The following is a 26854-nucleotide window of genomic DNA, read 5'->3' as shown; positions in this document are numbered from 1 at the left end:
CTGTGTGACAGAGCAGTATTATTAGCTCCATTTTACAGATGAGGAAACTCAGGCAGAGACAGGGAATGAGACTAGCCCAAGGTCACACTGTGACTCAGTGGCAGAGCTGCAGATAAAACCCAGAAATTCTCACTCCCAGTATCCTGTTCTGCCCACTAGACCACACTTCCCCCCATGTTCTGAAAGTGCTGGTGAAAGATAGCTACAATCCTGTCCCTGCTACACATTTCCCAAAAGACAAAACTGGAGATCTGTGTTAACTATAATAGAAAGCAGATAAATAAAAAGATTTACATTGACATTAGCTCAAGGGAAATTCTGAGTTCACGGTCTGTCTTTCTCTCTGAAGAGATTAACTACTGCGTTAATCGCTTGATTAAAGAAAACAAAGGACTTAATACTGTCATAGCTTAGCTACAACTCATGTATCGACCAATCAGAAGTATTGGGCAAAGCCTTCCACATACAGTATATGGGAAATTCTGATCTAATTTAGAGGAACGTGGTCCAAAAATTATGTTAAAAATGGCATAATTTAAGATGTGGATTATGTTATTGGATTTTCCTAAATCTCATTTTAAAAAAATAACTTTATTTGCATTTTGGCAAATGTATTTCCCCCAAATGTAAACATTTTCAGTCACAAATGAGGAGGCAATGGAGTTTCTTATAAAATCTAAGTGCCCAGAATAACTCTTTTGCGTCCCTTTTCACTAGTAGGGCTGTAAATTTGGGCATGGTTCAGAACCAGCAAAGGCTCTTCCACCTGCCTTCTCTATACTAAAAAACGATATTATACTAATCTTCTATGCACATATATTCTCTGGAGGTGATGGGGAGCAGACGATATATTGTATGTAAAAATATACACTACGTCCTTTATATCGCCTTCCATCAGAAGATCTTAAATCACTTCATACACATCAATGAATTAAGACTCACAAACCACCTATGTGATGGGTAAGCATTATTATTGCTGTCTTTTACAGACGGGGACGTTGAAGGAAAGAGAAAGTAAGTGACATGCCCAGGGAACCAGGGGCAAAAGCAGGACTAGAATTCAGATCCCCTAAGTCCTACTCCAATGCTTTTACCACAAGGCACTCCTTCTCTGTTTTATTATGGCACAAGACCATGGTATGACGAAGGCGTATAGCGGCCATAACTAATTCTGGCCCCTGCACATTGAATGTGATAATACCTCTCTATCCCTCATGGCAGATATTAATTAATTATAAATCATTCCATTGTTGAATTGTGTTTATTCTGCAGTCCAGACAGATTCTAGGAGTCCTCAATTTCCAGTGAAGTCAATAGAAATTAAGTCCACTCAGCACCTTGCATGACTGGGCCTCTAATCACCTCTGCTTTGGTTGGTTGGTGTGTTTGTTTTTTTAAGAGTTTGGTCTCCTTGATTGTTTGAAAAAGAATGAAACAGCCCAGCTATAACATCCCAGCTACTAGGCAATCAAGCAGTAACCTCTCAGAATTCAGGACCAAACAATAACGTTGTGAACAGACAAAACAGGATGTACAGAGTATAATGTAAAATGCCAGGTGCTGCCTCACCTATTTTCTTTTAGTGATGAGAACATGCTACTGCTCTAACCCACGCCAAAAAGACCTAGTGTTATTTGTATTCATCTGTGTACTCAGAAAATAAAAGATATCAGCTAGAAAGGGATTTTTTAAAAAGAGAGAGTCCCATTTATAATTCCAACTGCCAACCCTCCCTATCACCACTTCCTCAAGATCTAAACCAGCTCTGGCAAGCAGCATGGATGCATTTTGCTCTGCGTACTCTTTGACGTTGAAAACTGATTTCCCAGAAAAATAAAAAGTGCCATTAGCTAAAATGGCCTATAAACCAGAAAAAGATATTCAGAGAGCATCCATTCTGAAAATATCTAAAAATAAATAAAATGGAACCAATAAATAAAGTGATATATTCAGACCATTCCAGACTGACAGCCCTCAGACAGTTGCTGTATCTCCCTCTACTGGACCAATGGGAATATTTTAATGAAACAGGATCGTTAAGGCCCATCCACTGCATAAGAAATTAAATTTATATCTTCATGTGAAGTAGCAGAACTAGACAAATTTTGACTTCAGTGATAACCCTGCTGTCGCATGTAATTTAGAACAGAATTTGGCCTGACTGAATATAATCATCCAGTTTACACACAGACATGTTGAATATGTAAAAACACAGCTTCTTGGATACTGTAAAAACATGGCAATTGCCATTATGTATTAGACAACTCTCTCTAGTCTGTTTCCAACAGTGGATATTTCAGAAGGTGTAAAATCCCCATGAGGGGCAAGTATGCAGTAACACACCAATGGGTGAATATTCTTCCTGACATCAGGCTCTTGCTGGTTTATGCCTTGAAGCAAGAGGATTGTTATCCCATATACACTGTTATCCTAGCTAGTGTAAATGTTCCAAAAAGACTGCTTTCTCAGCCAGTAAAGTTATGTAAATCGGAATAATACCATGAGGATTTGTGTAAACATTCACATTAACAAGCAAATGGACAGATCACATTGTTTACGTAAACTAATTTAAAATCTCAGTTTGCAAGCTGTTTACACAGTGTTTACCAATCAATAAGACACTAAACAGTTTATATCCATTATACAAACATCATTTGTCATGCAATGGATGGACCTAAGTGACTTGATCTATTCACCAGCTTTCAGAGCAATGTTATTTAATTTTTATCTTATCTATTTATACACATATTTATATTTCATAAGTGAGCTTTCAATATTTTAAAGCTAGCTGACTAGCGAAGACATCACCTGATAGAGCTGTCCACTTAGAAAAGTGACAGGTAGAGTGGTAAAGTTACAGCGACAAGAATCAGATAAAGCCATTCCAAAGCGGCTTGTTTGCAGGTTTTTTTCTTTGTTTTCTTTTTTGGTCCTTCCATTTTTTCCTGTCCTCATAGCCAACAGAAGAGTCTCATCAGCAGAGACACAAGCAATAAAATAGATCACAGAACAGAAAAAAAATAAAAAAGAACAGAGAAACAAGGAGATTCGGAAAGACTCCAGCCAATTAACTCCCAAGCTACAAAGTTAAAATAACCACACATAGACATACACGCACACACGCACGCATGCAGATACACACACAAAAAGAAAAGAAAAAAGTAAAAGAAGAAACAAGGACTTTAAGAATTAGAATTATGACATTATGGCAATAGTTAAATCAATTAACAAAACATAAAGAAGACGAAGCGTGGGGGACTAAAAAGTCAGTTGCGGAAAAAACCACTCTGTTCCCACAGTATTTAAATGCAACAAGAATATTACTGATAAGATTGAAATGTAATTAAGGACATAATAAAAGAAAGAAAGAAAGAAAAAAGAGAAAAGGAAAAGGGAGATGAAAGTAAAGTCAAATCACAAGTTTTATTATTAAATCAAACTGGGGAAAAAGTAGACAAAAATTAATAAGTGGAAATGGAGATATCACAACAGTGCTACATTCCATTGACTACTGGTATTTCATTGTCCATTGGATAACTGAGAGACATCTGAGAGGGTAAAAACACTTTGATGTACTTCACCAAGAATCCCTATTTCTCCAGCACCTGCCCCCATGTCTGCCCAGATAACACTAGGGAGAAGCCTTCTTCGCATTCTCACTCCTTCACCATTACCTGCCGCAGGTTGCGCGTCACTTTAACGTCATGCCAAGCGTTGTCATTGAATTTGCCATTGACAGGCTCCACAATGGCCTCGAAGGCCCCGGACCCCAGATTAATGACCAAGGAGACCGCACCGTCTTTCAGAGCCAGGTTGACGTAATCAGCTGACTTGCCCGTGTGGAGAATGAGCCCGTTACGTTGCCATGTCTTGAAGGAGAGGGTGATCTCATCACTGCTGCTCTGGATGGGGTTCTGGGACAGGTCGTAGCAAAGGTACTCGGAGCCACGGAAGGTGGCCACATTTTCATCTCTCGCTGAAAAAGAAGAAACAGAGAGAGAGCTGGTTAGTATTTTCCTTGCTAAGAACAGAATTAAAATAATTATTAAACTACTCAAAAATCTCATGGCTTTCTTAGTGTTCTTCTGTTGTTCCTGTGGACTGTGTTGTCTCTGTTGTAGCGTGGCTACCAACAGATTCAATAGTAGGATCCTCAGTCCCTGTTAAAATCAATATATTAGCTCCACTTCCATTGCAGACAGCACTGATTCCATGGAAGACATTCGAAGGTAGCACAATAATGACCAGAAGAAGGTAAGTGTTAAGACTTACAATTGTGCTACAAATGAATTTACATTTTTATCAGAAGCATGAGGGAATGACACAAAATCTCCTGTGTGTACAGCACACGAGGGCATGACCAGCAAACTCATTTCCTCTGTTGCCTGGAGGCAACATTTGACCTGCAGAGAGGAAACTAAGGTTCCTAATTGCTGGTAACCAGACCCACAAGGCCCTGCCCCCTGCTCTGTCTCTTCCCCCAAAGCCCCACCCCTGCCCTGCCTTTTCCTCCCAAGGCCCTGCCCCTGCTCCACCTCTTTCCCAAAGGCCCCATCCACATCACTCACTCTTCTCCCCTCCTCCCCCCATCACTCACTGGATCGTTTCCACCTTCTCCCACCCCAGCTGGGCTCCCTCTGCTCCGGGATTTGGATGGGAGCAGCCGCATACGGGCAAGGAGCCTGCCTGCATGTAGGAGGCAGCCCCAACTGGAGCAGGTTAATGACCCAGAGTGTCCCTTCACCCCATAGTAACTGGACTTTTGGTGTCCAGTCAGTACATCTGACTGGACACTGACAGGTCCCCTTTTCAACTGGACTTTCCAGCTGAAAACCAGGCACTCAGCAACTGTAAATGGCACCTGGACACAGAAGCCAAAAACTGGACTGTCCAAGTAAAACCTGGATGGATAGCAAACTTAGAGGACACGCCAACATATAAATCCAACATGCAACTTGGATGCCTTTTTCACACCACCAATTCCCTGTCTCCTGCAGTCCCTCAGAAATGTCTTTTTCTTCTTCTTTTAATCATCTAGCAGAGTTGAATATGGAGGAAGTTTTGTGTTTTAAAAAAAATATAAATGCTGAAGTGAGCTTGTATTAGGTGGTTTCACATGGATAATTAACTGGTTTTGACAAACTGTTCTTTAGCCATTAGGGTTTTTTCACTGACTGATAACTAAGAATCAATTTTTTTTGAAAGATTTCTTGCGGGTTTTCATCCATCAGTAACGCAGCCAAATCCAGTGATGTTCCTGCGCAGCACAGAACTATGCTCAGATGTGACTGGAGAGTCAGCCACACAACTTGACTCACGTGTAGGGGGGCAATACAAAATGTGGGTTGTGAAGCTTGCAAAATGGCTGAGAGTGAGTAGCACATTGTAAACAGGGTATTCAGGGGACTGATCCACATTCCGTGGCTCCTCACGTTATCAGTACAGGGGCATCTTGTTGAATCCCACCCACAAATGGAAGGCTGAATGTGAAATTACTGGCTGGTACAATCAAATTGCAGTCACTTCCATTTCTCTTGCATTAGCCAGCAGCCCATCCTACTGCCACACTGACATGTTAGTAGCACTTCTCTGCTTCATTTTGTCTCACTTAGTCCAAGGAAAGATTCACCAGAACCCCTTAATAAAAGACTGAGGGAAGGGAAGTTACTTAATGTATTGTAATTGGAGTTCTTCTAGATATGTGAGTCTTATCTGTATTCCACTGTGGGGTGTGCATGCACTCCATGCACCCGAGACTCGAAAATTCCTACGAGCAGTATCTGTGAGTCCGTGGCTGCACCCCTGCTCTCCTCATGCTTCACACTAAAAGTATAAGGATGGGGCGGACTGACTGTCTCTCCCCTTCCTTCTCTACCACAAATCCTGTCATGGTCCAAAGCAGAGGGGAAGGAGGGCAAGTAGTGAAATACAGATAGGAACCACACATCTTGAAGAATTCCAGTTACAATAAAGTAACTAATTTCCCTTTCTTCAAGTGCTGGTCACTATCTGTATTCCACTGTGGGTGTTTAATGAGTAGTATTTAGAGATGATTAGTCAGGATGATCGTGCCCTTATGGAGTGAGCCTTTACCCCATGTAGGGGAGAAAGCTGTGGGAACTGATAATAGGGTAGAATACAGCTAGAAATCTGCTTAGGGTATGACTCCACTGCAATATAAGACCCACAGCACAGCCGGCCCAGGTCAGCTGACTCAGGCTCACAGGGCTTGGGCTGTGGGGCTAACAATTGTAGTGTAGACATTTGGGCTCAGGCTGGAGCCCGGGCACTGAGACGCAGGGTTTCAGAGCCTGGGCTCCAGCCCAAACCTCAAAATCTACACTACAATGTTAAGGCCGGCAGCCTGATCCCCACAAACCCAAGTCATCTGACCCAGGCTCTGAGACTTGGTGCCACGGGTCTTTTACAGCAGTGTAGATGTGCCCTTAGAGATACAGCTTGTCTTCATACTCATTCTGCTACGACAACACACAGTCTAGGTGACTTCCTGATCTGTTTCATTCTCTGATGGGAGATTGCCAATGCTCGTCACACACTGAAGGAATGAAGTCTTCACTCCTCACCTGAGGCCCAAGGCTTCAGGAAAAACACAGGAAAGTGAATGGACTGGTTCATGTGAAATTCCAAAACTATCTTAGGAATGAATTTCAAGTGTAATCATAGTGAGACTTTATCCTTATGGAATATTGTGCACATTGGATGATTTACTAAGGCCCCAAGTTCACATACCCTTCAGGCCAAGGTGACAGCAGTGAGGAAGGTGTCTTTCATTGACAGGTGAGACATGGAACCCATAGCTAGCAGTTCAAAGCTTGCCTTATCTTAAGGGTGAGAAGACAGTCCAACATATTTCCACTGTCTCTGGAGACAGATGTTTTTGCTGGGCCCAGAAAGAGAAATGTTTGCACTTGGCTAGGTGACATTTTCTGGTGGAGACTTTTCTGTTATTTTTAAGACTGATATGCACAGCCTCAGAGCAGGAACATTCTAGGCTTGACACCCATCCAAATACCAAGCCATGAGATGAAGAGCATTGCAGTTGGGATGCTTGACCCTGCTGTTTTTCTGGATCAAGAGATCCAGAAAGGTCCAAATGCTAATAGATGGATGAGATAACACTGGTAGGAGGTTTGGAAACCAGATCTGTTGGGCCATCTGGGGACAATGAGGATGACTTGTGCCCTGTCTAGTTGACTCTTCCACAGAACGGGCAGTAATTACCAGGATGGGAGGGAACAGAGAGTGCCCTTCCCTGCTTTATTCTATAAAAATGGCATTTATGTTGTTTTACATTATCAGGACATGCTGGGATTGTATAAATGGTAGGAATGCTTTGCAAGCTTCTTCTACTGCTCTCAGTTCCAGAAGATTGATGTGCATTCTTTCTTCGCGAGGAGTCCAAGTGTTTTGCGCTATGTAATTATCCATGTGGGCTCTTCAACCTATCAGGGAAATAGATGTCTGTAATTATTGTCTCATCAGGTGTGAAAGAGAACTCCCATGCACACACAACAAGGGTCTCCCAACCATGCCAGAGGGGTCTTCACCTCAGTGGGAATTGTCACTATGGTATTCATGCTGTGCTTGCTCAGTGCATATACTGTTCTGACCCAAGCTTGTAGGTAAAGGAGATAAGGGTCTTGTGAATCGCACCACATAAGTACATGGTGTCATATACCTCAGCAGAGTAAGGAATAGCCAAACTCACTAATGGGAATTGTGTGTAATTTCATCTATCAGAGTGTCCATGGTGTGAAATTTGTCGGATGGGAGGTAGACCCTCACCTTGATTTAACCCGGTGTCATTCCTATAAATTTATGGACTGTGTTGCAGTCAGGATAGGCTTCTCCACATTTATGCAGATTCCAGTGATGCTAAAAGCATCGATGAAACAACGATGAAGTTGACGTTAAGGCATCAAGGCAAAACCTGTCAGTCAGAAGCCAGTAGTCCAAGTACAGAAAGATGGTGAAGCTGGTTTGTCTGAGCTAGGAACATTTCTCTGAAGACTCTAGGTGCTATAACTAACCCAAAATGGGAGAACCCTGTATTAATAGTGTTGGGAGTTCACCACAAATCTGAGGAATCATTTGTGAGGGGGTGAATATCCACATGAAAGTGGAAGTCTTTCATATTGAGAGCTGTGAACCATGTGCCTTTGTCTAGGAATGGAATTACTGATGCCTATGTAACCATACAAAATTGCAACATGTGAATACAAATACTGACACGGGTTGAGAATGTGTCTCCAGTCTCCTTTCTTCTCAGGGCAAGGAAATCTTTTGATCAGGAGCTTCTTCCACAATGTTGGGGGAGTACCTGCTGTATTGCTCCCCATTGGAGAATAGACTATACCTCCTGAAGGAGGATTCTCTCATAAGAGACATTCCTGAAAAGGGGAAGAGGTTTTTGAAGAAGGTGGACAGAGAAACTTGATGGCATAGCCGGAATGGATGACATCTAACACTCACTTGTCTATTGTTATTGCCTGTGTGCGCCCAAGACTGATTCTAGGAGATTCTCAATCCCCTGTCTGGGCTGAATTCCCTGGGTGGAAGTGAATTTGGTTTCACAGGAATATCTGACTCTTCCAAAGATGAAAAGGTTGGATCCAGGTCCACCAGCAGTGCTGACGGTTCCTTTGAGAGGAAACTGTAGCTAATAGTCAAGACAAAGGATGGACTTTTTTCCAGAGTCCTATATTTCCACAGGCATTTATCTCTTTCCCTGGTGAGGATCAATCCCAATAACAAGGAAAATTGTGGGTCTGGAAGGACGAAGATATCATCCGAACTGGTATAATTCACCAGCACCTTTGAAGGTTGTATCTTTTCACCTGTACCATTGGAGTAGGTATAGACAGTGGTTCTTTACAGGGCCAGGATGGTACTGACAGTGAATGTGATTTTCTATGGTACTGAATATTCCCTGTCCTTCAGGTCCTGATGCTTCATTTAGGTGGCACCGCAATCAGTGTTGAGATTGATACAGGGGCTGTTACCGAAGGAGTTTTGCTCTATGAGTCTTTTGAACTTGTTCATGTGGCTTTGAATGGCCTAAACCCTTATGGCTTGGGCAGGAAGTCTCTCACCTCTTAGAAAGTCTACGAGAGGATCTGTTTTTGTGTTTGTGAGCGTGCCTTTTACTCTCATGAGGATGCCCAACCAAAGAGTCCTTCTCTCTCCCTCTCTCCACTCCAGGGTCAGGCATAGTACTAGGAGATGAACTCCTTGCTGACTCTGATCAATGTACAGGGAGCTCTCCCCAGCTGGTTGTGACTGGGCCCTCATTGCACGCTCCATAAGGTGCTTCCAAAGCCAAAGTTCTCACGCCTGCCATGTTCTGTGGGAAAAAGAATGGCAGATACTACACGGAGTGGAAATATGAGTTTCTCTGAGGCAGTGCTGCTTGTTATCGCTGACCCAAATGGAGCAGGGACAGAAGACACAGTTTTTGAAGCCTGGTATTCTGAGTATAATCTAAGTCCTGCACCAGGAGGCCAGGACGATGCACCAGGGTGGGGATTCTCTCACTAACTATCTGTAGCTATCAAAACACTAACAACAAAAAACTAAGAATAATATACAACTTTGAATATTTACAGGAAAAAGAGAAAGGAAAAGCTCCATACATTAGAGGATTCCATCTCAGGTCATGTGGCAGTAAGAAGGCACTGGAGAGACGGTTGGTCAGCGCTCCACCTCCTACCCCTTATACCCTCAGTGCCGAGCATGAGGAGAGTAGGGGCACAGGTGCAGTCCGAAGGATGCTACTCACAAGAGTTCTCCAGTCTCAGACACATGGACTGCATGTATACCCCAGAGTGGAACACAGATATGGACCAGCACTCGAAGGAGAAAAAAGTATTTACTGTGACAACTACCCTTGAGAAATAATCATGTGGTGATGTTTGTGTCCTCGGGTAATGAAGCAGCAGCATCATGTTATCAATGGACCCACAACGTCATCAAGCGATAGCACTGCAGTGTGAGGTCTGAAATACAATCTAGACCCTTTAATAGCCTTGCAAGAGGGGCTCACAGGATGGACCCATAAAAATCTGAGCTCTCTCTAGGAATGCCAAGGAAGGTAGCAATTAATGTCTATTAGTGCGTGTGAGAGCATTTGTGTGTGTACATAAGCATGTTTGAGAGTAAGTCACACACCTACACTTACAAAGAACCAAGGAATTTCCATGTTTATGTTAATAGACAGCCACCCCAGCTGTAGAGGACTGACATTGATTGCACTGCTGAAGTAGTCAGAACCAAGAGCATAACATTCTCTACTATGGTAACTTCTCTGCCTAGTCACTTCTGATCTGAAGGAAGGAAATGTGTTACAATCAAGTCAGACACACGATCTATATACCTGCAGGTAATTCTGATCAAATAGCTAGCGTCTGAGGTCAGGAGTCAAATGCAATCATTATGACTAAGTCATTTCCCCACAGCCACAAATTTGTGAAGCGTTGAATACACATTTAATGGCCTTTTTCTGGGAAGGGGGACGGTGATTGTTAGCTCAACATAAGGCATATTAATAGGTCTCACTTCCAGTCTCCTGGTCACTTAGACAGAATGCTGCTGGCCATCAGTGCAAGGGATAAGGAAAAGGGTATATTAAAAATCTGAACAGTAATTTAAGGTATCAACTGCAGATCCATCAAAATGGGGCAGAGAAAATCCAGGAAGATGTTTCACTTACACTCCCTATTTGTACAGATGGTTTTGATATATGAAGCTTTCAATTCATACTCTATGCACAGAGTCATTCATCTGGTATTTTCTGCTCTGAAACTAGTTCAAACGGGCATGGGCATTTGAGTTTATTTTTGTTTTTTATTTGTTTTTAGTTTGTGTGTGGATCTTGGATCCGATTCCAAATTGAGTGTAGAATTTGGGTACGAATCATCCCAAACTAAGATCCCATTAGTGATTCCATCCTAAAATTTACAGAATGGTCAAGATTCACACCAGTCTGCCCTGTGTCTCACAAGGAGAACTCAAAAGGCAATTTATTCTCTGCACCATTTTGAAGGGGAAGCACATTCTAACCATAGCGTCATGATTTACAGTGGGAAGGGCCCTAAATTCATTCCAGGCATCACAATATTACCCTACTGCATGGGCACATAGTCATGTGACATTAGTAGGAACTGGGAATGGTAAGTCATTACTTGTAGCAGTGTCTTCTATGCTGTACAACACAAAGGAAGGCACAGACCTTGCCCCATGGGCTTTCCATAAAGAATTCAGACAAAAATGCACCAGGAGACTCTGAAATTGATGCTAATTTACAACCTGTTATTTATGACAATTATTTTTACAATTTAACCTGGTCACAGTGGGACTCAGTGAAATGCTTTTGTAATGTCTTACTCCGCTCTGAAAACCTGTCAGTCTAGGACCCAACATTAATGGTGAGACTCATCCACCAGTCAGTGCCTATTCTGTGCTAAACTTGGTTTTGCATGTGAGCTGCAGCTCTGATCTCACCAAGAAAAGCTTCTTTGCTAACCAAGAAAAGCGGAGGAGCCATTATGTTCCACCCAAAGAATGTTAGTCATTTCTTGCCCTTCTTTGTCAGCTACTGTACACACTACCCTGCAAAGCTAGATGTCGCTGCCCGTTAAAAGCCCACTCGTCCCTTTGAGATTGCTGGATAAAAAGTGCTAAGTAATTATTAATAATTCCCACTAGGCATTAGCCATTAATGCATCTTCAGTGGAAAATAAGGAATTTCCAAGCAATCTTTACAGAGGTCAGCTAATAGCTTTACTAGTCTCTGGCATTAGCTGGTTGGAATTTGACACAGCTCCAGGAAGCTGTCCAGAGTAGAGTGTGTGCTGGGTCTCTGTTCTGGTGGATTTTCCATTGTTTGAAAAGCATGGAGGATTGTGCTGTTATCTATGTGAGATTTTGCATTGTTTCCCATTTGTGAAGAAACATTAAACTCCAAGCCTTTTAGACGGGGAGAGATGCTTTTGGCTGTTGGCTGGAGAGAGGCAATGCTAAAAGAGTCTGAAAAAATTGTGGGGGGTGTTTCATCACACCTGGCCATCCCCTCACCTAGCAATCAGTTCTGCCCCACCTCACAAAACAATCCTGTTGTCCCACATCCCACATCAATTCTACCCCCATATTTGCTCTGCCTCAGTCCCCACCATCAGTTCTGCCTCTCCAGCCTCTTATCTATTCTTCCCATGTTCCCTTTGCCCTTTCAGTGTCACCAGCCTGCATATTTCATTGGTTGCCTCTTGGCATAAAAGTCTCTGTGCCTTCTACCATGATGTTCCTTACACTTGGAAGGGTGGGATACCCAGCAGTATTCACAGGAAGTGTGGGCACTTGCTACTGATCTTCCTAGGAGTTGATGTTTAGATACCATGGTGATGGGAGTGGTATCAAAACCTTAAAAGACCCTTCCCCCTGACAGCCATAGCACATGGGTCAATTCCCATCACAATCCTGGATAATTGTTTTTTTAATTTCTTTGGCTTTGCATTTCTCACAGCTTATCTTTTACTCTTCTCATCTGCATCATTCTAAAATGTGATTATTTAAATGATCAGATTTAACTCGAGAGAGAAACCCCTCAAGAGATAGGAGCATTCAGCAAAATGCAAAGCAAAATGGCATAAAGCATCCAGGGTGGGTAGATTTTTATTCTCATAGTGTAGCAGGACCAGGGAGAATAAGATATGGCAGAATTGTGAACACGGGATTCCAGAATCAGTTCTCCCAGCAGCCTCCCCATTGTGCAGGTATCTCTCTACCTAATGGCTGCTACACAACCCACCAGCCCACCTGGCGCATGGCATACAGTGCACAATTGTAAGATACTACTATGCTTGCTGAAAATGTGTGTGTGTGTGTGAGAGTGTGATATAAATGTGTGTGTAAGTGTGTGACTGCACTCTTCATTTCCCAGCTGCCTATCTTCAATACTGCAACACTCCCTTTTAGAAAACAAAGGATGTATTGGGACGCTGCTAGTAACAACTCCAACACCACAGGCATGGATAAAACTTCCTACAATCTAAATCAGATAAAACAACATATCAAAGCAGACAACTCAGCACTAGGATAAAGTTAAAGCTCCACCTATTGATGGAGGTGCTGCCTACATAAATCATTACAACCCATTGCTTGACTGCGCAAATTCAAATTATGCCTTTTATATCCATGAAGTTACTCAGTTTCACCAAAGAGATGTCACATTAGCAATCATGATTTTATCGCGACTCTGGCAATTTTGGGATGGGTTTTTACCTGCCTTGTGAAAACATGATGAAAGCTGCCAACTCATAAAGTTCCCCTTGTTCAAAATAGCCACTATCTCTTATTACAGTAAATGGGGATGACTTCATCAAGATGGCCACCATTTCCCTACAGTCTATCTACACATGGAAGTGAGGCAGTCATTAATAAAGATGGTTGCCACCTCCCACTGTCTTCAATAAGGTTGATGCCATTCCCACAGACAAAATGGCTGCCACACTGTGGTTCAAGGGGCTAAAGAGGACATGGGGACTAGAATGAGCAGCAAAAACACAATGAAAGATCGATAGGAAGAGTGAGGGCACTGGGAGAGCAGGAGTCTAGGGGTTTGTAAAAAGTGTGTATAGGGAATATAGTTGTATAGTGTGTGTCTGTAGGGAGGCAGATATATAGGTCTGCATGTGGGGGAGGCACGTGTACAGAGGTTTTCCAATTTGTGTGATATGAGCGAGTACATGGAGGTATGTGCAAGGGCATGTGTAAATAGTGAAGAGCATGCAAAGGGAACATGTGAGAGTCTGTGGGTGTGAGAAAGACATGACTTTATAGGGAGTTGTATTTTGAGATGTACATGCACATGCAGTGTGTGTACATAGTATATGTCTGTATTGGGGTAACCATTCGTGTATAGGGGGTACACATACATGGAGAGTTGTGTACAAGCATGTATTACATATGTACGTGTGTATAGAGGGAGTACATATATATGCAGCATGTGCAAGTGAAGGGGTGCATACGTGTATGCAGTGAGAGCACGTGAAGGGGTGCATACGCATGCAGTGAGAGTATGTTTTTCTATGAGGTGGAGTGTGGGGGGGTACATGCCTGTTTCTATGGTGTGTGTGTGTGGTACAGCATGTGTCTGTGTTTCTATGGTGTATGTCTTCAGAAGCATGGAGGTCAGCATGTTCTTGCACATGCTCCCTTCATGTCCTGGGCTGTTTCTCCCCCTGCTTGTCATTCTTTTTTTGCAGCAGAGCATACTCCACGTCTATAAGGAGGGAGTTTAATGATTCAAATCCAACCTCCCAAGCATCTTATCAGCCACTGACAGGCCTGCTTTTGACAGCTGACCTTTCCTACCGCACTCCACCAAAAAACCCAGACACCACAAACAATTAACACAATACCCAAAAGAGAGGAAGGAGGGCTCCAGGCTATCACAGGAGAGCACAGCAGAATGGAGGGAGAAAGGGCACAGTACACAGGGGAATGACACACAGTGGCCACAGGGGTTCAGTTTCACCCAGATCTTTTTTCTCCATTACACTCTTGTGGTTTGCTCATAGTGAAGCTATGCGTAAAATAAGGGTCGTGAAGAAAAGGGAGAAAGGGGAAGAGCCCCATGTTGTGGAAAAGAACATTAATCCCATGCATGCAAACCTTACACACCACCACCCAGCCTCTGTGCTGCAGAAGGCAGCTCGAAGGAACAAAGAGCCTTGCAAGAAAATGAAAGAGAATACAGAGCTGCAGAGGCTGAAATAACAACCCACATGTTTTCCTAAGTCATCTCCACTGTTGTGGAATCAGGTCCTAGCAGTTATTGGAAACAAGCATTTATTAAAAGACTAAGTGCCATTTCCTTCCATTAATATCCTTTATAGTAGTAACAGCTATCAAACAACCACTTCCAAAGCATAAAGACAAATTGACCCATCGCTGACTGAGCAAGAGGCTTAATTGCCTTGGGAGAGATGAGCCTCTGCAGGATGAAGAAGTGGAGAGTATGTTGTCCACCGAGTTAGTTGCCAGACTGGGAGTCAGGATATCTGGATTTTGTTCCTACCTCTCCTGTCAGCTTGCTGTGAGACCTCGAACAGATCAGTTAGCCCTACATTTTCAGAAGTGTCCACGCACTGTCTAACTGGGGAAACTCTGGGCTTGATTTTCTTTAGTTTTGAGCACCTTCACTGAAGTCAGTTTGAAGTCAATTGTAGCTGAATGCACTCAACATCTCTGGAAATCAGGCCCAGTGTGTCTCAACTGAAAACTTGAGGCACGCATACTTAATGGACAGATTTGAAAAATGTGAGCATTAACCCCTTTGGGCCCATCTGTACATGGAGATAATGTTACCCACCATTATAAAGTGCTTTAGTATCTACAGATGAAAAACACTGAGTATTGTTATTATTATATTCAGGAAATGCAAAAGGCAGAGAAGAGGAAATGAGAACCAATCATTACTGTAGGATGTGGAAATATTGTATTTGGTCTGGAAATGCTGGATCTACCCTAGGTCAGCTCTAACAGAGCTCTACTAGCCCTTAAATGTAACGTACAACACCCAGCCTTTTAGAATCCCACTCTCCTAAGATAAGTAATTTCATTAAATGTTTGTGATGGATGAATGAAATATGATTAGTTATTTTAATTATCATGATCCTCACGTACGGGGAGGTGAGTTTTGTATAATACTATTACTAATGATCATTATTGGTATCATGGTAGCATCCAGCTGAGAGCAGGGTCCCATTGTGCTAGGCTGTGTATACACATGCAGTGGGAGACAGTTCCTGTCCCTGTGAAAAGTGCTTAAGTATAATTCAAATTCAATGTGGTTTAGGCACCTAAGTCATTTAGGTGCTTTTGCAAATTTTATCCATAATCTAGACAAGACCGAAAAAGAGTAGAGGAAATAAAATATTATCATCATCCCCATCTTACAAATGAGGAACTAATGGGACAGAGTGAATGACTTTCCCAAGGTCACACACATGTTCCTGATGATGATGTGAGGATGTTCTGACTCAATGATACCCTGGAATTTTTCTGTAAAGGTGAATTTCAGGTAGACTCTGGGAGTGAGCCTGAAAAGGGAAGAACACTCAATTCCCAGCGGCTGCAATGGGAGCTCCAGTTGCTCAGCAGCTCCCCCTAGGCACTCCAGAGGAAAAAGGAGGTGCTGGATCTTATAAAACAGAAGGGCTGGGATCTGTTCCTGGGTGCGATCAATACTGCCAAATCATCTTTGGTGCTTACTGGGCAAACGCATAATACTTGAGAGCAAGGCATGCTCTGAAGAGTGTGTCTTATAGGACAAATGTTTTGAAAATTATGGGGGGGGGGGATGTTCTTGAGAGGTGGTAATAAAAGATACAATTGAAAAACGACCCTTCCCCTACTAACTCCACGGTTTTCATGCCCTGTCCCAACACACATGCAGCTCCCATGCAGCCCCTGCCCCCAAATATGCACCACATGAAACTGATTCAAACAGGCATAAAGAAAACACCTGGAAGAGGGAGGGGGTGAGGAGTCATTGATAACATTCCCAGCATCTTTGCTGTACCCAATACCAGTAATCCAGTTTTATTTCAGAAAATTGCTGTGAAAGTAAATGTAGACTTGGTGAAAGGTGCCAAGAATAGCACTGTTGTTTCCAAAGTTCTGTATTTATCCAAAGAATGGGTACAGCATGAGCACGTGCAACACCAGATCCCCCTCAGATTTCCCTCCACTTCACCCATGGCTTAACCCTGATGCAGAAGGACCCTGCTCTGGAGTGAGAGGGGCATTCAGACTCTGTGCCACTTTCAATCCTTGGCCTCTTTGCCAAGGCTGTTGATACCAAGAGGACCAATGCATATTTACTAGTGTGAACACTTGCCCCACCAGGAATAGAAGAGACACAATGTGAAGAAAATACAGCTTGGCAGACGAACGCTGGTAAATATGAATTTGATCTAAAAAAAGAAAAGTAAGGGAACAAACTCCATAGGCAACTAGCACTTCACAGTCCTATGCTGCATGCTATGGCTAGATGGTACAAACACAGGAGGAGTGAGCAAAGAACTGAGATCCTCCTACTTATAAAGCCCAAATTCTCACTACTCAAACTAAAAGAGAATATCCAGTGCCTGTTAACAGAACATGGCTCAGCCCTGGCTAAAACAGCCATCTATAAAACCAGGGAGAGGAGGTTGGCTGATGGGGTCTCCTGTAACTGTGGGGCCTATTTCTGATCCTCTGTCCGTTCACGCATCCGGGCAGAGTTCCTCTGGGCGGCGTCCGCTGGCTCCCTTGACCTCTTCGAGGAGCAGTGGGCGCTGTCCTGGGTTCTCTGCTCAGTGTCCCTGTCAGGTTCCCTTTGGTTGACCCTTTGACCTCACTCTCATTCCTGTTATCTCATTAGTTGTCCCCCAGAATTATTTGGTTTCCAGGCCCTGTGGATCCTCCCCTTAGGCTGGGGGGAGGGTCTTTTAGCAGGGTCACTTCCTGGTTCCCAATAGGAACAGAACATGACTTATGAAACAACAGATCATATTCAGTTCAGTAGAGAACAGTGGTACATAGAAGACGATTAATTATGATAAGGATATAAAACCTATTTCAATAAATCAATAATAATGCAAAGTGCACCTTCCACTACATGTATAAAATATCCAGCTGTGCTGTCACTGGAGAGGTTAATGAAACATAGCATTTTATTTTATTCTACACAGGTGAGGTCCATCCTTAATTCACCTGGATGTCTAGAAGCTACAAGAATGATATCCACTGCCACTGGGCAATGCCCTAGAGCTGCTCTAATTATTCATTGCTAACAATTTATTCCATACATTTAGCCCTTTTTTCACCACTTGTGAATCATGCATTGACTGGATCACAACTTTTTCTTCAAAATTCTAAACCATTTGACAAACCATTTTTACCGGCATCTTGGAGCTCTGGATTGTTCGCAAACTGTTCAGAGTGAGTGTTCCGTCAATTATCTGCTGTCTAGAATTCATTGGTCATTCTCTGTGACTAGTCACCTCTGGTCACAGGGCATAATTTCTTATTACTGAATGGCAGAAGTAAGCTTTATAAACTATTTCCACCTCTCAAAACAAACATGGTTTTGTCACATAATTAATTTCATTTCTTGATAGGCCTGGAATACTCTTCCTGTGAACATCCCCACAAAGGCCTTGCTACACACAAACTTGCACCAGTTTAATTACATTGGTGTTTTTAAAACTGTAAATGCATTTAAAATTACTTGTTTCAATGCAGTTTTATTCTGTAAGCCAGATGTAAATCTAATTAAGAGCATCCACACAGTGGTTTTGCACTGTTTTAAGTTAACTGTTTTTAAAACAGATTTTAGTTAAATCAATGCAACTTTTTGTGCAGACAAGGTCAAACAAAATTCACTCACCCACACCTTCGCGAGCAGTCAATAACAAAGGAGTACAAAAATGATAAATCAAAACCGAGTCTCTAATTCGGCAAACTGTTCGCCAACAAGTTTTCCTGTTGTTTATATAGTATCTACATAAAAGGACATCTGAGCCCACATTCTATATGATGCAGACTGCATGGAATTTGGGAGCAACAGAAACCTAGGAGAAGCAAGCCACAGGCAAATCCAGGGTTCTTCCCATTATAACAATACAAGGACAACCACGGCCATCCAACCCAACTGGCCGCTGGTTGACCATTAAAGCACAACACAATCAACCACTGGCTGCCCAGTATAATGTAACCAGCTCACTCATAGGAATACAAGAAGATTGGCAATTAACCAGTCATGAAAATATAATGGGGCCAGCTACAAGAACACAGATTCCTAATGGCTCTATCTTCAGCACAATCTACTATGTACTATTCCGTAGCTTTAAAAAAAAAAAAGAAAGAAAGACTAATCACTTTAGACATGCAGCTCATGTCTCTGTCTGTTTCGAGTTTGACAGAGGAATGATTTTATTTTCATATTGCACATGCAAGATGAGTTTGGCTTATGCTCTTATCATCTGGATGGTCAAGACTGGGATAGAGTTGGTCGATTTTTATAATTTTTAAAAAAAGAATTTCTCATTGAAAATGGCTTGTTTTCAGAATTGGAAGTGTTCACAAAGAAAAGTGGGGGTTCAAAACTCAGTTTTTTTGACAAAACTGGGAAACAACTTTTTTCAGCTTTCAGTTTATTGTTTTATCTGCCCTCCCCTCCCCCTTCTCCAGTGGCAAAATTTCAAAAATTTCTACTAAAATGTTCACATAAAGTTTAGAATAAGTACACAGTTGTTCCTTTTCAAAACCTGCAAAACAAAAATGACTTTGAACATTTCTAAATTCTTTGTGCTATTTTTCAATCAGCTCTTGTCTTGTCATGATCAGACACAAAACTTGGCTATTCTTTTTTGAGGATCTTTTGGTATATATGTACTGATCATGTTTATTATTTTTAAAAAAATCAATGTAAAAGCAATGTTTATTTTATACTGTAAATTTCTGTGACTAGCTTTCAGTTAGTCTGTTTTTACACTGCTCCTAAATAGTACAGTTAATCGGGAGTGACTGATGACAGGGATCCTGCTGGCCCATCCAAAGCAAGGTGTTTTATAGCATGAATAAAATTATTTTCATATTTTGATATGATTTATCATTGTAAAGGATGTGTCCAGCTATTTATATTAGTTCAATTGACACCTTCCAGGATTGAGAGAATATTATTAAAACCATACATGTTTATTGCTTCTGTATGTCAACATGAAAACAAATAGAGTCACTGGTTCTCTGGCATTACAAGCAGGATTCTGATCTCACTTGTGCTGTGTAAATCAGGAGCAATTCTATGGTGGTCAGTTAAGGCACACCAGTATGATGAGTGAGAAGATCAGGCTGGCATCTCCGCATATTCACGCTGTGTTCACTAAGCCTGTTGTTAGAAGGTTATAGCAGATGTAATTCTTACTCTTAGAGGTAGAGTCTGGATGTTGTGTGGACGATTTTTCTAATCCCCCTGCAGGAGATTTACATGATCTTCATGTCATAAGTACAACTGAAAAACCATTTCCTCTGTGAGGTCTAGAAAGGAGATGCCACTATTTTTCTAGAGAGGAATTTGCCATAGTGGATCTTGGATCCTGTTTTCTTGTACCAATGCTTATTCTGATTCAAACCCAAGTATCTTAAAAACATTTTAGATCCCAGACACACCTTTTATGCTAAAGGACTGACTTTAAAGCACTTTAGGAATTATATTCCTACAGCACCACTAAAATTCAGCCTCTTCTGGGCAGACTGGCAGTAAAACGTGTGCTGCTCAGTCAAGGACGGAGACAAAATTTTGTCTGAAGGCCCATAAACTTCTACTCCTAGAAAGTGTTAGGAATCTTTAATGTCCCCAAAGAGGGCAAAGGATGTCACCTTTTTTAAACTGTGATTCTTCTCTGAAAAGTGACCGCCACAATAACCTTCTAGGGCTCCAGGTAAATTGTTGCTCAGTAGCTACCAGATGAAATGTGCTCAATTTTCAAGTAAAAGAGTGGCATTTTCTAACTGCCAGTCCTGCCAACTCATCCTGGGATCAGAGATACAAGCTTGATTTCTTTTTGGCTTGTGCACCATCACTAATAATAAAGATTCTGCAGATCAAATTGTACCCTCACCTACACCTTACTAACCCCATAGTATCCAGTGGGGTGACTCAGGTGCGTAGCGGGCAGAATTCAGCCCTATAACTGCAACAGAGTAAAGAGCCTTTTGATGATACCTGAGTCAGAATAGAATCCAGCTCCCGCTCCCAGAACTGTGCTGGTTCTGCTGGACTAAAAGGAGTAAGTGGTAGAAAAATTATATATTTTTGTCCCTACAGTCAGCAAATCTGACTCAAACAAATACAGAGCAGCTCACTTGGGTAAATTTATGTCAATTTTACACAGTCACTTTCTTGACCACAATTGCAGTTTAAGGTTTCAGGCAAAAGTAGCTGCCTTTGAACCAGGGGCGGCTCTATGTATTTTGCTGCCCCAAGCACGGCAGTCAGGTGGTTTTTGGCAGCATGCCTGCATGAGGTCCCCCGGTCCCATGCCTTCGGCGTACCCGTTGCCGAGTTCTCACCAAAGCCGCTGGACCAGCGGACCTCCTGTAGGCATGCCACCAAAGGCAGCCTGACTGCTGCCCTCACGGCGACCAACAGGCCACCCCCCGCGGCTTGCTGCCCCAGGCACACACTTGGTGTGCTGGTGACCGGAGCCGACCCTGCTTTGAACTACAGGATTTGAGCCAGTCCTTCCTGGAAGCTTAAGGATCTTTACCCAACTGCTTACATCATTAAGCAACCTTACCCCTGGCAGGTAGATGAACAAAGCGGTTCCTTCTGCTATTTATACTTTTATACTTCACTGCTTCATAAAGCACAAGGTTGATGTTGCAAAATGCACAGGCTGTGTTGCCTCCCTCACCAGCCACCTTCCTTTATAGAACTTCAGTGCACAAAACTGCTCTGGAGTTGCAGTGATGATCAGCAGGCAAACAGGTAAGTTATACTCACCCTTTCAATTCTAAGCAAAGCAAGAAACAGTCATGCATAATCGTCTGTTGTATATTTGAGCCTATCTTGAAAATATCAGTGGTGTCTAATCCCACATGCATGTGCACAATTCCCAGGGGTTAAGATGTGTGCACATGTTAGAAAATCTAGCACCGTAGGCTCTGTGTAAATATTAGCTGATTTCTTTTTTTAATTCTTCCATGACAGTGTGGCAGATTTAAAAGCACATTGATATTCAGCAGATGGAATGAAAGAGTTTAAAAAGACTGTTTAGAACAATTTTAAAGTAGGTCAAATGGTAAGCTTATGCTCCAATAGTGTTTCACTAAGAGCCCAAGCTTGCTGGTCTCCAGGACCTTCCTTCCCTAAACTGTAATGAATCAAAAAATTATATCCCAGATTTTACAAAAATCACAAATTGATAAAGCACCATTGCCCCCAGATCATCCCAAAACATTTTACAGCTTATGCATTCAATTTACTTTGCTTGGCAGAACCAGGCTGCAGGCCCCCAGATGGCAAAAAGGCAACTAATGTGGCCCAACAGCACAAGCCAAGCAGAACTCCCACCCCTCCAGGGGTGACCAGGGCCAGTCAGGACACCCAAGAAAATGGGGAGTGCTGACTAGGGTGTGGCAAGAGCACACATGTATTGCAATGATTCACTACTGCCACCTGCTTTGCCCTGGGGTCAAACCCCCATTCAGGTGGAATGACTCCTGCAGGGGCAGAAGGGTTGCAGATTGCACCTGCACTCACAGCTCTATATATACAGGAATCACTGCAACAGAAATGCAGCCCCTTCTGGGGTAGAATGTAACACCTGTTTAACAGCTATTTAGCAACATTGCTGAAACATTCAGGATAGGATGTGAAGGAAAATCCTGTATCCCACTGAAAGTGCAAGAGTCTAAGAAGACCACAGGTAATTATAAAAAATGGAATTTTTCATAACATGTGATGAGATCTTTAATTAGGAAAGCAGGACCACAGGTTTGTGTCTCACAAGAAAGACAGCACCCCATGCAGCACAGCATCCCATATCATTATTCAAGAGCATTAGGTCAGGTGAGAATGCTACCTGCTGAGTTACCCATACCACTTCATCATCCAGCACCATGGTGAAGTGAGGTCAGTACTGACTCAGAAGGGAGAGTGCTCACTACTGAGTGCACCACAGCATCCTCCAGCACCATGGTGAAGTGAGGTCAGTACTGACTCAGAAGGGAGAGTGCTCACTACTGAGTTCACCACTCCAGTCCCTTCGACCTCTGCCACTGTGCTGCAGCACTGGCTCATTACTGATTGATGGAACAGCTGACCCTACCAAATTGCTAACATCACTTCCTGAAGCACCTGGGTGTTCCTTAGAGCAGTGGTTCTCAACCAGGGGTACATGTACCCCCAGCAGCATGCAGAGGTCTTCCAAGGGGAACATCAACTCATCTAGATATTTGCCTAGTTTTCCACAGGCTACATAAAGAGCACCTGCAAAGTAAGTACAAACTAAAATTTCTCATGGACAATGACTTGTTTACACTGCTCTATGTACTATACACTGAAATATAAGTAAAATGTTTATATTCCAATTGATTTATTTTATAATTATATGCTAAAATGAGAAAGTAAGCAATCTTTCAGTAATAGTCTGCTGTGACACTTTTGTATTTTTATGTCTGATTTTGTAAGCAAGTAGTCTTTAAGTGAGTGGAACTTATGAAAGACAACCCAGACTGCTGAAAGGGGTACAGTAGTCTGGAGAAGTTGAGAGTGTTAGAAGAAGCAAGTCTTGACCCCGCTTTGCTCACACAGCGCAAGGGCCCTCGGCCACAGGGACACAAAAAATTTCAACAGCCTGTGGCCTGAGTTTGAGAGACCTGACATTGTTTTAATGTTTTGCAATGCTTGGGGTTCTTACTGGGATGTTCTGGGCTCTCCACAGTCTCGCTGGATAGTGCCGTATACAAACACATGGCTTGCTGTTACATGTGCCTCTTCTAAACTTCAAATGCCAGCACCTACAGCCCTCTTTTGTTCCCTTGGCTGCAGCTTCCATGAATCACTAGCTGATGAAAATAATTCAAAACCTGGAACATCTGAGTTTATCAGTTATTTTCCTGCTGCTGTATCTGCTTTCTGGAGCAGTTTAGCGTCCACCAGGATCCAGGTACAACTCTGATGAAAGACTGTCTGCTAACTGCTCTGTATTGATGTGTTTACAGCTAATGCAGACACATAGGGAAGAGGAAGTATAAATCAGGCACCAGTTCAAAAAGGTTATTTTCCTAACACTTATAAAATGCATTTGATTTTAAACAGTCTTCACAACATTATTTCAACGGGCAAAACTACTCCTACTTTTTACCATCTTGTATCACTGCACAGCAACCACTATTGCTCCAAGTGTGATACTTTGGGAATAGCTGCTACCTTTATTTTCCTATTTAATAATAAATAATAAAAAACTGATAATTCTTTGCCCTTTTCTGGAAGCCCTGTGAAGTAATTAATGTTTATCCCCATTTCACAGATAGAGAGATGGAGGTACAACAGGGTGATGTGTCTTGCCTGTGGTCATACAGATGGGCAGTAGCAATGCCAGGAATAATGCCCAGGAGTCCTTGTCCCTAAAGCCCCTTCACACTTTAACCTGTACATACACCACCATCCTTTTGATAAGAGGTGGGAGGGTGTTGTTTCTGCATTTTCATTGGATACAGCTGTGAAGAATGCTTCCAAAAAAGTATAGTTCATGGCAATTGACATATCTTCAGGCAGCTGTAGGTCATAAAGTGGGGTACATAGTTATTTATAACAGCCCATGGATAGTCTATGTGAAATAAGTCCGTTGTCTCAGTCCAGTGGCTAGTGGGCAGGTAATAAGCAGCTGAAGGGCACATCCCCTCTGTATGCTACAAAGCATGGTTATCATTTCTTCTGCTGACTGGCCAATTTATCCTCTCTTCTTTTGGGGGGTCTTTTATTGATACTCCGCCAGAGCTTTTGGCCTAACATCACCTGCTGTTTTAGTACCATTCCATTTGGCCCACTGAGCAATGGGGTGTCTACTCAGGAGCAATTGTGGGTCTATGGTGGGAAAGGATCATTGGATGGGCCTGTCCCCAATTGCATATGACTGAATAGACTTTGAACACTGAACTCCTTCCTCAGCCCACTGGGTGCTCCCTTCACAACAGCCTAGAGACCGGGAAAGGGCTCTCCAGTATGTCCATTATCCATTGTGGTATCCAAATGGTGATTCTCCTTGGTTCCAGGCCCATGTCTGTCCCAACGTGCCACTCTCACTTAGCCTATTCATGGTGAATTAGAAAAGATGGGAGGGACACAAGGCAGAAAAAGAATTAAGTGAGGAGGGCTGAGAGGCCAAAAAGGAGGCCGCTCCGCGTCGCCCCCAAATCACAATCATGGCCACAGATTTAGCAAAAAGGGGCTCTGATGTTCCATCTGTACACACACACATTCACATTTCTGGGCAAGAAAATCTAGAGCAATGGCTCTCTTGGAATGCACTCTCCCTCATGAAGATTTCATTAAACTGACAGTACTGATGTGCGCAGGAAGCGGGGTGTGTGTGTGTGAGAGAGAGAACACACCCACAAGCACAGTCACTGTATGTATGTGTGCAAAAGGTGGGTTTGAACATATATGTGTGGAAGTTGCAGACCTGTCTGTTTGCATGTGTGGAGGTTGGGCAGGCAATGGATACATGTGGGTGGTTTGGGGCATACAGTGGTTGTGTACTTGTGTGTGTGTTGGGGAAGGTTCCTCTTTTCTTCCGCTGAATGAGAAAAGGCTGTCAGCAATTTCCTTCTGTCAACAGCTGGGAGATGGCTTTCTGCAGTGAGCTGCAATTTGTTTCAATTATGTGTATTAATCATAGCCTGCTCCTGATGGTATTCTTAAAAAATAAATAAATAAAAAAATTCAGGGCTTTTCTTTTTTAAACAAGCCATTTCCTCTCTCATGACAGCACTTAGCAACTGCAGGTTTGCCGGGTGGGGGGGATGGGATGGGACACAGCAGCTCCCCTGTTTGCCTATTTAGTTAATAACCCCCAGGGACGGAGGGGCTGGGAGGGAGTAGGAGAGAAGCAGGGGGTTGGTGCACTGGCCTTTCACTCTTGGTGAGTGGGTCTGAACATGATGTAGGTTTTCAGATCTCCCAGCTTAAAATAAGGCAAGGATGGAGCAAGAGCTATCACAGATTTGGGTATCTCAACTTACTCTCACTGAAACCAAAGGCAAAAATCTTACTAGGTTCCATGGGAGCATAACTGGCCCTTTTGCTCTCTGTCTCACAACAAGGGTCAATTAAAAAAGGCACCAGAGGAGGAGGTGGCAGCTGTGGCAGATTGTGGAAATTATAAAGGACTGTTTCCAAAGCCTTCCATTCAAATGAATGCAAAACCTCAACTGGAAATGCAATCAGAATTACCAAGGATCGCCCCGTTTTGTGATGAAATCAAAGGACATTGTGAGTTGCATGCAGTTTTGATGCTGAACTTGTAAATTAGGTTGTACTGGCTCAAAGCATGACCTGGATTTACCCAAAGCATCTGTGAACCCCAGCAAGCCTGCTGACGAACGTGCTCTGAGCCTATGATGCACCATGAGAGCCATCAAGTTCTGGTTGAGTTCAGGCTTCATTGTAAACATTTCCCACAGATCTAGAAATTCTCTCTCCTGGCACCATCAAAGTGCCAAGATCCCAGCAGTGGTTATTTGCCCACACTAGGATTTTGCAGCTTCTGCTCAGAAAAGGTTCAGGCTCTGAAGAGCAGAGGCTGTTTACAGGTCAGGTTTGAGGTATAAGGAACCCAGGACTAGAACAGCAAGTGAGTTACACGTCAGAACCAAGATGAATGGGTTGTATAGCATTCTGTCCTCTCTGATGTCTCTCCTAAAAATGCTGTTGGGTAGAGCTGCTGACTCCAAACTGCTGCTTTACAAGAAGGAACGATCCCTGAGCATAGATCTATAAGATCCATCTGTAGGGAAGGCACCATATACATACCACTTACAGGGCACTGCAACTGTGCAGAGTTAAGCCTGGTTTATACTTAAAAAGTTTTGTCAGCATAACTATGTCAGAAAGGAGTGTTGGGGAAAAAAAATCACACCCAGCATAGGTTTGTTGGCAAAAACCCTAGTGCGGAAGCGGTTATGCCAGCAAAAATGTCCTTTTGCTGGTATAGCTTATTTCATCTGGGAGCTGGTATAAACTCTGCTGGGAAAAGCACAGGGTGCATCTCCATGAGGAGAATTT

General features: G+C 42.8%; 1 protein-coding gene across 16 annotated transcripts in view; it reads right to left on the bottom strand.

The window, feature by feature from the left end:
- NRXN3 (neurexin 3) overlaps nt 1-26854 on the bottom strand; it is a 1449735-nt gene that overhangs the window by 1058213 nt on the left and 364668 nt on the right. For all 16 annotated transcript variants that reach the window (XR_012655819.1, XR_012655820.1, XM_075065588.1 and 13 more), the window contains exon 5: nt 3675-3976. Coding sequence is in view for 14 of the 16 variants with exons in the window: in XM_075065588.1 (XP_074921689.1) it covers nt 3675-3976 (302 nt within the window). In the remaining 2 variants the exon portion in view is untranslated. The remainder of the gene's footprint in view (nt 1-3674; nt 3977-26854) is intronic.

The sequence above is a fragment of the Chelonoidis abingdonii genome, chromosome 4 (genome assembly GCF_003597395.2).
Source record: "Chelonoidis abingdonii isolate Lonesome George chromosome 4, CheloAbing_2.0, whole genome shotgun sequence".
NCBI classification, from domain to species: domain Eukaryota; kingdom Metazoa; phylum Chordata; order Testudines; family Testudinidae; genus Chelonoidis; species Chelonoidis abingdonii.
This window is presented reverse-complemented; position numbering and strand designations above follow the sequence as displayed.